Source organism: Heptranchias perlo, chromosome 24 (genome assembly GCF_035084215.1).
Source record: "Heptranchias perlo isolate sHepPer1 chromosome 24, sHepPer1.hap1, whole genome shotgun sequence".
Classification (NCBI taxonomy): Eukaryota; Metazoa; Chordata; class Chondrichthyes; order Hexanchiformes; family Hexanchidae; genus Heptranchias; species Heptranchias perlo.
The window spans coordinates 36,242,780-36,254,917 of NC_090348.1; the positions used below are offsets into that span (position 1 = coordinate 36,242,780).

Below are 12,138 nucleotides of genomic sequence, written 5' to 3' on the forward strand. Positions count from 1 at the left end.
AGAATGGGAACCCTGGCTGACTTTATATTTACTAAATTGGAGGTGCTGGGGCCAATTGTACTGCCCAGCTGAGATTAAGATCCCATGGCATTAATTGCAGCAGGGAGTTCTCCCTGAGTCCTAGCCAACACCACCAAAATAAATTAACTGACCATTCATCTCATCGCTGTTTGAGGGACATTGAGGGTGCAGAATGGCTGGTACATTTGCCTAAATAAGTCTCTGCACTCCAGAAGTAACGTTGTGTGACGTGCTTTGAAGTGTTTCAATATTATATAAATGCAAATATTTGTTTCCTTCTAAGTGGCTTTTCACTTTGTTGCATTCTGCTGAGAATGGTCTGCACCTCAAAATGGGGGAGAAGTATCTCCACAATATTCACCCCTCCCCACATCTGTATGATCCTCGATTTGAGCATGTTCAACAGTACACCTTAGGCCTACAGGCCTAAATGTAAATAAAGGATAATAAAAAGGAAAAGAATGCAAACTAAACAAAAATTCAACACAAAAGGAAAAGGGAACTACATAAAATCAGAATGGGTCTGAACTGGAACTGCTTACATCTTGCTTGGATCAAAATGTTCTCATGTAAAATGATTAAGTGGTAACAGTAGCATAAAGAGAAGTATTTTGCACTGGGAGAAAAACAGTGAAAGAACACAAGTTTGAAAAAAAACAGATTTCACACCTTCACAGAATGCCATCTAAAACTAAACACAACCCTTGAAAATATTTTTTTCCAAAAGATTGATCCTCATATCTCCTTTCCGTTAAGGCTGGTTTATTTCAGTGGATAAGGTTGAAGTCTACTGCCATCTTCAGGTTAAATGTAAGGAATCTTACAACACCAGGTTATAGTCAAACTGTTGGACTATAACCTGGTGTTGTAAGATTCCTTACATTTGTCCACCCCAGTCCATCACCGGCATCTCCACATCACATCTTCAGGTTGAATTAGGGGATGGAGGAGATGTGAAGCTCCCTTGAGATCAGGGGATGGAGGAGATGCGAAGCTCTCCTGAGATCAGGAGATGGAGGAAATGTGAAGCTCTTCGGAGATCGGGGAATGGAGGAGATGTGAAGCTCTTCGGAGATCAGGGGATGGAGGAGATGTGAAGCTCTTCGGAGATCAGGGGATGGAGGAGATGTGAAGCTCCCTCAAGATCGGGGGATGGAGGAGATGTGAAGCTCTTTGGAGATGGGGGAATGGAGGCGATTTGAAGCTCTTCGGAGATCTGGGGATGGAGGAAATGTGTAGCTCTCCTGAGTTCAGGGGATGGAGGAGACGTGAAGCTCCCTCAATATCAGGGGATGGAGGAGATGTGAAGCTCCCTTGAGATCAGGGGACGGAGGAGATGTGAAGCTCTTCGGAGATCAGGGGATCGAGGAGATGTGAAGCTCTTCGGAGATCATTGGATGGAGGAGATGTGAAGCTCTTCAGAGATCAAGGGATGGAGGAGATGTGAAGCTCTTTGGAAATCAGTCCTTTTTTTGCCATTTTTCCCCATCCTTGCCTGAAAGCGTTGACTCCTTGCTGGGACATGGTTCCATGGTCCCATACTTCACCCAAGTGACCATTATTCATGTGGGAACATTGACAGTGAGCGTTGACAGACTGTATGACCATGGGGAGGAGGATCACGGCCGAGCCTGATCATGTCCTCACTCAACATCCACGCACATGTACGTTCACAAAGGGTTACTTGGTAGAGATCAGTGGCAGAGACCCCAGCTGATTTCTCTTCTGTAACCCATGGATGCTGAGGCCAATTATGGCATTGCCACCAGTGCCCTCAGCTAAGATAAGCTAATTCAGCAGACAGTGGGGAACAAACCTGGCCTTTCCTGGTCTGCATAGTTGAGCTACTATACACACTAGTGAAACTCACTGAGCATCAGGGACATCAGCATCACTTTTTGATTCTCAGCAGAATAATAATTAAAAGCTAATAGTTAACACTGGCAGGAGGGTAAGTAACCAGACGACACAGATTTGAGGTAATTGGCAAAAGAACCAGAGGCAAGATGAGGAGAATTTTTTTTTTATGCAGTGAGTTGTTATGATCTGGAATGCACTGCCTGAAAAGGGGGCGGGAGCAGATTTGATAATAACTTTCAAAAGGTAATTGGATAAAGGGTTATGGGGAAAGGGCAGGTGAGTGGGACTAATTGGATAGCTTTATCAAAGAGTCAGTACAGGCACAATGGGCCAAATGGCCTCCATCTGTGCTGTATCATTCTATGATTCACTAAGCCACACAAATCAGAAGGTCCCCATTTCAAGTCTCATTCTGTGCTGTTAGCTGCTCGCAAACAGGACAGCAAAGGTGGTGCTCCAACTAGCCTCTGCATCCCTGAGCTAGGGAGGGGGAAAACAAAATCACCCAGTGTTCCCACCCTTAACTGTTAACCTGCTGGAAAGTGTACTTGTGCTGTCTCAGGAGAGGACAGGAGATCAGGATCAGCTGTGAGGCACTCGCAGTCAAACAGCCTGCAAACATTCAGTGTCTTGGGTCCCAGAGATGAAGAATGGTGAGTGTGGTGAGATACTGAAAGGCCACTGGTGTCGATGGAACTGTAAGTACCCCAGCAAGACTCAGTTAGTGTATGTTTTCACCATACCTGTATTCAGTAGTACAGGCAGAATTTTGGAAATTAATTAAATTAAAGGGACCGGGCAAATCAATGTCGTTAGGACATGAATTAGGTTTCTAGCTGGGACACCAGCTCTAATCGGGGAGTTGTAATGATCTGGAATGCACTGCCTGAAAGGGTGGTGGAAGCAGATTCAATAGTAATTTTCAAAAGGGAAATAGATATATACTTGAAAAGAAAAAATTTGCAGGGCTATGGGGAAAGAGCAGAGGAGTGGGACTAATTGGATAGCTCTTTCAAAGAGCCGGAACAGGCATGATGGACTGAAAGGCCTCCTCCTGTGCTATCTGATTCTATGACTCCCAGTTGCGTGACTTCATAAAATTGCTTTGTGTTTGCATTGTAATTCTGCAGCAAATTATATTTTTCCTTTATTTTTAATAATGTCCATTTTCTATTTACAATTGATTCCAAGCTAGAACAAATACAGTCTCGGAAGTGAATCCAATCTCACATTAGCAAATTTACAAAGATCTATAATTAGACTTAATATCAGTGCTTTCCTTTACAAAATGAAGTGCAAACACTTAGCAAATCACTGCATGCACCTAAAGAACAAACATCGTCATTCGTATGCCTTCTCTATGGAATGTGTCCAGACAGGTTTTCTCTTCTGGACAAAGGACTGGATTCCTTCCTGACCGTCCTTCAGTGCCAGGTTCTCCACCATGACCTGTGCAGTAATTTGATATGCCTCGTTTCGACTCTGGGCCATTTGCTTGTAAAATGTGGCTTTTCCTAGCGCCACAACATATCTGCTCGTTTCACAGATTTTGCTTGCAATTTTCATAGTCTCTTCATCCAACTTGTCCTCGGGCACCACTCTGCTAACCAGCCCGTGCAGTAGTGCATCTTGGGCAGAAATCGGCTCGCCAGTAAACAGCATCTCTAAGCTAACCTGTTGCAAATAGAACCAGTTCAAATCTTCTGCACTTGCGCAAAAAAAAGCAAACCATTTTAACAGATCCTTTTCTCCCCCAATTTTCTGCCCTTTTCTTCCCTCCTTTCCCGATGGTGTTGACTCATGCTGGGGTACGGTACAATGGGCCCTGGTCACCCTCGAATATCTCACACAAGCGGCCATATATCAGGACAGTGAGTGTCAACAGGCTATTTGGCTGGGGGGGGGGGCATCACAACCAAGCCTTATCCTGTTCTCACCTGGGGATTAGAATTTCCGCAGGGTTTTTTTCCCCCCAATCTCCTGACTTAAGTTTGGCGGAAACCGTCGCTCTTCTGCAGACGTTGCTGTGGGAGATCAAAGAACCCGCCCGTGGAAATTTTAACCCCCTGATGGTACACCCTAACAATTCGCAATTGGGAGTGGGAACCCAGGGTGATCTCTCCACCCCCTCCCCGGTCCAAGATCGCTGAGGCATTGAGGCGTCTCTTCAACTGAGACCACCTCACTCGGCACAAACCAGGGATTGTACTTGGGACCTTCCTGTGAACAATACATTTTTAGCTCTGGAAACAAGCAGTTAACTTTACAACAGAGTGCAGATATCAGAGTGGGGCAGGTTTACAGAGACACAGAAAAGCAGTTACACAAGTAATAAATTAAAATAAGCCCAGCAGACTGGCGCTGCACATCCACTCTGCAGAATGGTAAGCCACTGATTTGTGCTCACGTTTCCCCATCTTGTCGGCTACTGATCTCAGTGTGGGGAACTTTGAGTAAGAAACAAGTGATTACCCATTAAGAAGGAGGACGAGTCTCCCCAAACTGCTCGAGTGCCTCTTTGTAGCCAAATACACAACAGCAGGAGTGGCAGCTTGGGAGTAAGATCGCCAAACCCTCCCTCTTAGGTTGGGATGGCTCAGGGTACACGGAGACTACAACAGGGAAATTTTTTTATAGGGAAAGAGGGAGGAACCTGAGCTGAAGAGTTGCTTCAATAATTAATAGGGCCACTGGTTTATGGTCATTCGCAGAAGTCAATTCCATTTTTATTACATAGGATTCGAGAACCGTTTCCAGTGTTATGGGGATTGCATTCTGCGATTACGACCGTTTATTTTCTGAAATCCATAAACTAGTGGCCTTGGTTATAGCCTCTAAGAATTTGTAAAATAATAGATCAGCAGTGTTTACCAGATTGTAGGGAGTTATATACTTGTGATTGAAAGTATTCCGCAGGCCTCATAAAGTATTATTCTAGCTTATCATATAGACTGACTGCAGTGCAAACAGGTTCCAGTAATCTTTACAGGAATAATAACGGGCAGGAATGTTACAGCGATATACCTTTCGAGGAACTGATCGTCCCACTGCAACGGCTGGTGTGGAACAGAAGAGCCCGACGTTCACTCCTGGAGTAGCAAATTTCGACTTGTCTGACACCACGGCGATGTCACAACTAGCAACAAGCTGGCACCCAGCAGCTGTGGCCAAACCATTCACTTTTGCAATAACTGGCACTGGGATGTCCTGAAGCAGGCTCATGACCTACAAATTATAAAAAATGGGATGTCACGCTCCTAAAATCTCCTTATTCAAGTTCATTTTTCCCCCCCTTCCTTTTTCCTGCAACTTTCTCCTCTCCTGAATGCCCCGCCTCCTCCTGGGTAATTGTTTCACAGGCACTGATTGTCCTCCAGTACCTCTTCCAAGTGGCATTCTTCATTTGTGTGTCTAGACAGTAAATGTCAGCAGGCAATTTGACCATGGGGGCATCACAGTTGAGCCCGCTCCCGTCCCACTAGGGGTCTGTATAGTTCAGCTCCTCACTGCCTTAGCCAGCTAGGCCAATGGTTGGTTGAGGCAATGAAAGGTTGAGCCATCTATTGTATGGCTTTTGTTCCAAGACAGATAAATACTAAGTTGAGATCTCATTAATAAACCACTAAAACTTCACACTTGTGCTTCTTGCCATTGTCGCAAACTCTTCAGAATATTACTGTCTTCTCAGGCTCTCTATCCCTGATTTTCATCACTCCACCATTGGCGGCCGTGCCTTTAGCTGCCCAGGCCCTAAGCTCTGGAATTACCTCCCTAAACCTCTCTCCTCCCTTAAGACGCTCCTTAAAACCTACCTCTTTGACCAAGTCACCTGTCCTAATATCTCCCTACGTGGCTTGGTGTCAAATTTTGTTTGATAATGCTCCTGTGAAGCGCCTCGGGCTGTTTTACTATGTTAAAGGCGCTGTATAAATGCAAGTTGTTATTGTTGTTATCCAATGCTTTAAGTACTGAACTGAGTTCAGTTTGCGTCTGAATACAAATTGATCAGCTTACTTCAGTGCAGACTGTAAACACCTTAGCATGGTGATCCCATCCTTGAGTGGAGGTCAGTTCCTTGAGATCATGGCCAGATGAAAATACGGGCCCTTCAGCTGTACACATGAATCACACAGGATAAGCCTCAAACAGAAATATGATGGCAATGTTTCATTTAGAATAAAGAAAAAATAGCTTATATTAACTTATTCCTTTCTAAGCAGGTATTATTGTTTTCTTCCCTTTCGTACTCTTTGGTCTCCACAAGTCACACACGAATCCTGGCTGAGAGTGTAAAGGCAGAGAACCTATTCCCAGGCCTCAGCTGTTCACACAGATAAGGGAGGCCATTCGGCCCATTTAGCTCATCCTTCCAAAAAAGAACTTACAATGCCCCCGTCACAGCATCTGACTGATTCTTGAATAACTCCACAGGTTTTTGCCTGTGCTACCCAATCTGGAAGACCATTTCAGGTTTTCATTCTTTGTGTGAACAAATGTTGCCTTTTACCAATTTGTACCTATGTCCCCTTAACCTCCAATAGTGATTTAACATGAAGCAGCAGTCAGGATTAACCAGTTCTATTCCACTTAGGATCTTGTAAAGCTCTATAAAGTCCACTCTCTTTTGCCTCCTTTCAAGACTAACTTTTCCTCATAACTCAATTCGCTGTCCTTTTTTCCATCTCTCCTCTCCAGAAGGAGCTGACTCCTCCCTGGGATACAGTTCCATCATCACTACCCACCTTCTGATACTGTCCCTATTTTCCATGTCTGAGCCTTGACAGTGAATGTCAGCAACTTGCAGGCCAACCTGACCTTGCCCACACCTGACGTCCAGTAAAGCCACGCTTTTCAGCAGCAGTTGCTGGATAGCAATCAGTAGGAGCCCGAGCTGATTTTCCACCCCATAACCCGGGGGCAGTGTGGCTTTTCATAGCATCTCAATTGCTGCTGTAGATGAGATCATCTATCTCAGCACAAACCAGGGACTGAATCTGGGTCCTTTCTGGCCAAGTTTCACACTGCACTGCAAATTAACCATTTGAGCCTGACCGTGATCTAAGTAGATCCATTCAACTTTATTAAATCCTAAAACCAAGCTGGAATTACCTGCAATAATGATAACTCGGAGGTCACTGCTTTCTGCTTCATGGAGGAGGTCTGTGCGCAGAGATTCTAACATGCCCAGTGATAAGGCATTCCGCTTCTTTGGGTTATTCAGAATGATAGTCCTAAACAGAAGACAACCTTTTTCAGCAAAAAAAGTTAGCATACAGTTATCTGTACAGCACTTACATGTAAAGATATTCTTAGCTCTCCCAATGGTTTACTGAGGGGAGCTCGATTAGTTTGGAGGTGTACTTACCAAAAATGTTAGCCTGGAGCTTAGAGGGTAATCTTCAACTTCACCGGCTGGGCGGTGAACTGGCAGAACGGATTGCCGCTTGTTATAGAACTCGCCGATTTTCATCCTATTGGTTTCAATGGAAATATAAATCGGACAGGTTCTACAATGGCAGATCTGCTCTGCCAGGTAATGAAGTTCAAAATGACCCCCTATGTGTTTAACATTACACCCGAAATTATTAATCCTTGACCAATGTACAAGGGCAGAAACAACTGAAATTGCACTGTCCATTATTACCTATAAATGTATTAATGCATTTGAATGCTATTTTAACAGAGGCATTAACTTTCGTTAAAACAGCGAAGAGCAATTTCACACAAATGCATTGTCGTGTGAATCGCACAGGAACTGCAGACATGGAGATGGCAGAGGTGTGAGAGGACAAGGAGTTTGAGGGCACTGGCCAGCTGCTACCTGAGTTCCGCTATTTGAGTAGTCCCAGCTGAAAGGTAGGTGCAGAACCTTATCTTCTGCTGAGTCATACAGAGAGGAGGGTCCCAGGTTCAATCCCTTGACTGTGCTGAGTTAAGGTGACCTCACCTGAGGTGGCAATTGGGAAACTCTAATCGGTTTCCCACTTCTGGTTCAATCCAGTGACTCCTGCTGGAATGTGTGCATGTGTGGACGTCAGGTGAGGACAGGATCAGGTGTGGCTGGAATGCTCTTCACAGTTGAATAACCTGCCGACAATATCTGGCTAGGTTCACATGAGGAGAATGCCCACTTGTGGTGAGGAATTAAGAGGATAGCTGGCACTAGCAGAACCCTAACCCAGCATAAGTCGGGGAGGAGGAGAGATTTTTTTTAAGCCAGTCAACTTTCCCTTCTTATGCTCATACATCTCCAGTGTATCCTTGGGCTCCAACCTTGGTCCCATCTCTTCATCATTTATCACCCAGACATCATCTGGAAGCACAAGGTCATTTTCTGTATGTATGCCAATGACACCTGGCTTTGCTTCTCTGCATTGCACATCGATCCCTAGGATACAACTGTTAGGACAGTAGGAAGACAGACTAAAGTAGGACGACAGACTCGGCTGGTCTTTTCCAGCCTTCGGCTTTCTGTGTTTCTGTGACAATATGGTTGAAAAGATTGGTTTAGAGGAGACTACCAAGGCAAAAAGGTTTGGGGAGGGAGGTCTGGAGGGTAAGATCTAGATGGCTGAGAGCTCTGTTACCAATGAAGGAAAACCAAAGAGCATTGATGCATAGGAGCCTACGGCCAGGAGGAGTGGAAGTTGCAGGCTGGACTCGCTCCAGACTTTCTTCTGTTAAGTATAAATGGAATTGAGCAATACACAATGGTATTCTATTGTTCCTGTTTGATTTAACAAATTGCTTTAATAGCAATGTTTGTAATTTGTACCATTACCTGAAGATTGAACCTTATGTGGGAGGTTAGAGCGGGTGGAGATGGGGGGTGGTGATATTGGTGTTATGTTGGGGTAACAGACCCGATATAGAATCATCCATTGTACTGACACACTGCAACCATGGGCCTCTAGTGAAACGAGAGAGACAGGCAGGCAGACAGACAGACATCACATTGGTCGCTGATACAGGTTGAAATCTAGTATTACAACGGATTTATTTTGACAAAAAAAAAATTGAGAACAGAAGAAAATCATTTTTGTTAGTATAAATACCGTGAAGCTCCCTGAATCGCAGCACAATTACTTCAAAATCATTTTTCAAATCTCTCCACAGCCTTTCTGCTCCTTTCATATGCAGTCTGTTCCAAGCCCACGTTCTGGCCTAAAATGTGCCCCTCTCCCACCATCGGTGGCCGAGCCTTCAATAACAGCCCTGACTCTTGAACTCTCTCCCTTAAATCTCTCTGCTTTGCTATCTCTTTCCCATTGTCAAAACCTACTTCTTTAAGTGATGTTCTTAGTCACCTCCCTAAATTCGTTCTCAATTCCTGCTCCAGTCTTTCAAGCTCTGCCCCTGCCCCCCTTCTGTTCTATGAAAGGCACTATAAAAGGTCAAGCTGTCATTCCTGCCTCCTTGGCCCCAAAGTCACCTTAAAAAGAACAACCAACTGAACCTGGGGACATGCTCATTTTCTGGAATTTAAGGTTTGCAGTAAATTAAAAGCTGAAGCTGCTGAATCAGCCAGTCTGGGCCCATACCGACCTGATCCCATTCTGCTGAGTTCTGACTGTCAGTTTATCATATTTCGGCTGAATTGTTCCACTGGCAAATTGAGTTTGGGCATAAACAAGAGGTACGTTTTTAACCTTATGCCGCTCCTGCAAAAGCTGAACCGTGGGTCTTGTAAAGTGTCTCATTTTTCCGAAACACTTTCCAGCTGCAACCATACAGCCCATTGTGTTTGCAGATACCTCTGTCCACACAATACACCAGCCCCAACACAACCGGAAACTCAAATTTAAAGTTCCACCTAAGTGGCTATGCTTGTTGCTGTGCAACCCTAAGATTGTTCACTTTTTGTTTGCATCCTTTCGTAAATGTTGTTTCATTGTAAATTACAATCTTTTGTGTTTAACCTACTTTGATAATATCTCACTCTATAAAAAATAAAATAGCTTTTTGTTTAAATGGACTTCCAGTGTGTTTCATTTTTTCACCATTAGAAAATCTCACTTCTAACACTTTCCCAAATGTTGATAGCAATAATATTTTAAAATTTTAATATCCTGAGCCACACATCAGGATGGTACCAGGTTCAATCCTTGGCTAGTTCACTTCAGCTGTGGCTCAGTGGTAGCATTCTTGCTCTCTGAGTTAGAAGGTTGTGGGTTCATAGTCCCACTCTAGGGACTTGAGTACAAAATCTAACTACAATACTGAGGGGAGTGCTGCACTGTTGGAGGTGCCGTCTTTTGGATAAGACATTAAACCGAGGCCCTGTCTGCCCGCTCCGGCAGATGTAAAAGATCCCATGGTGCTATTTCGAAGAAGAGTAGGGGAGTTCTTCCTGTGCCCTGGCCAATATTTATCCCTCAACCAACATCACTAAGACAGATTATCTGGTCATTATCTCATTGCTGTTTGTGGGACCTTGCTGTGTGCAAATTGGCTGCCATGTTTCCTACATTACAATAGTGACTACACTTCAAATAAAAATTACTTAATTGGCTGTAAAGTGCTTTGGGATGTCCTGAGGACATGACAGGTGTTATATAAATGCAAGTCTTTCCTCTTTCTTTCAGCTGGGTAGGTGGTACTGGTGGAACAATTGGCCTCTGTGGTGCCCCTGGGTTAAAGAAGTCAAAATCAACACAGTTCTCACTCTTGATTGCTATAAGTGACCCCTGCTGGAAGTGCAGGTATCTCGGATGAAGGCAGGATTGGCTGTAATGCCTACCACAGTCAAATTGCCATGAACACTCACTGACAAGGTGGACACATGAAAAACAGCTTGCTGTTCACAGTCTGGCTGCCACATTTTCTACATTATAACAGTAACTACACTTTTTAAAAAAAGTACTTAATTGGCTGTAAAGCGCTTTGGGACATCCTGAGGTGGTGAAAGGCGCCATATAAATGCAAACTTGTTCTTTCTCCCTTCCTTATGGGTGAGGGACCAGCTGCACTCTAGCAAAGAGCTGACACTTTCAGGAGAGAAGGGAACGAAGTAAAATACATTTTTTAGGAGTGAAACTAAACTAAAATAAAACTGGAAACCCAGATGAGTGGACGATTGGGAGGTGATGGAAGTTGTATATCAGCAACAGTGAGACAGACCCTGCCGACTGGTGCAGGCCGCTTTGTGTTTCCCCCCGGAGCTCTGATGCCGACGGACTCTTCGGGCTTCGATTGATCGCCTCGCTCACGGTGCGCGCGAGAGACGCCCCCCCCCCCCAAAAAAAAAACCGACAAACTTTATTTAAACCGCTCGCACCTCATGTCCGTCTGGTGGCAGGTAAGGAGCTCGCGCCGAGCAACGGCCGCCCGACGGGTAGAGGGGAAGGGAGCCCCGCGCGTCACGGCGCACCGCCTTCTAATTTAGCGGCGGGCTTCAGGCCTCACCCTCCAACTTCCCGGATCCAGCCGGTTTACTGCTTAAATTAAACAAAAATCGGTCTCCCGCCGGGACTCGGTGGTTGGTTATTGAATTATTAGTGGAGCCTGAGCTCGATGGGGACAGTCAACTTCAACCTTCCCCTTCCTCCCCCACCTTCCCCTTCCTCCCCCCCCCCCCCCAATCCACCTTCCTCCCCTCAACCCCCCCCCCCCGCAATCCACCTTCCTCCCCTCAACCCCCCCCCCTCAATCCACCTTCCTCCCCTCAACCCCCCCCCCCGCAATCCACCTTCCTCCCCAATCCACCTTCCTCCCCAATCCACCTTCCTCCCCTCAATCCCCCCTCAATCCACCTTCCTCCCCTCAATCCCCCCTCAATCCACCTTCCTCCCCTCAATTCCCCCCCCACCTCAATCCCCCCCCCACCCCCCCCCACCTCAATCTCCCCCCCACCTCAATCTCCCCCCCCCACCTCAATCTCCCCCCCCCACCTCAATCTCCCCCCCCCCCACCTCAATCTCCCCCCCCCCACCTCAATCTCCCCCCCCCCCACCTCAATCTCCCCCCCCCCCCACCTCAATCTCCCCCCCCCCCCACCTCAATCTCCCCCCCCCCCCCACCTCAATCTCCCCCCCCCCCCACCTCAATCTCCCCCCCCCCCACCTCAATCTCCCCCCCCCCCACCTCAATCTCCCCCCCCCCACCTCAATCTCCCCCCCACCTCAATCTCCCCCCCACCTCAATCTCCCCCCCACCTCAATCTCCCCCCCACCTCAATCTCCCCCCCACCTCAATCTCCCCCCCACCTCAATCTCCCCCCCACCTCAATCTCCACCCCCCCTCAATCTCCACCCCCCC

The 12,138-nt window shown here is 46.2% G+C and overlaps 2 protein-coding genes across 2 annotated transcripts in view; one reads left to right on the forward strand and one right to left on the reverse strand.

Moving 5' to 3' along the window:
• Nucleotides 1–3,000: 3,000 nt before the first annotated feature.
• On the reverse strand, nucleotides 3,001–9,657 carry echdc3 (enoyl CoA hydratase domain containing 3). The gene is made up of 5 exons (XM_068005092.1): nucleotides 9,427–9,657; nucleotides 6,991–7,112; nucleotides 5,896–5,993; nucleotides 4,906–5,106; nucleotides 3,001–3,555 (listed from the first exon to the last, which is right to left on the reverse strand). The coding sequence occupies exons 1-5, from the start codon at nucleotides 9,618–9,620 to the stop codon at nucleotides 3,223–3,225; spliced, it is 948 nt and encodes a 315-aa protein (XP_067861193.1). The 5' UTR covers nucleotides 9,621–9,657; the 3' UTR covers nucleotides 3,001–3,222.
• A 1,415-nt stretch (nucleotides 9,658–11,072) lies between these two features.
• The window catches only part of rbm17 (RNA binding motif protein 17), a 39,395-nt gene continuing 38,329 nt past the window's right edge, over nucleotides 11,073–12,138 (forward strand). The window contains exon 1 of the mRNA XM_068005093.1: nucleotides 11,073–11,179. The gene's annotated coding sequence lies outside the window, so the exon portion shown is untranslated. The remainder of the gene's footprint in view (nucleotides 11,180–12,138) is intronic.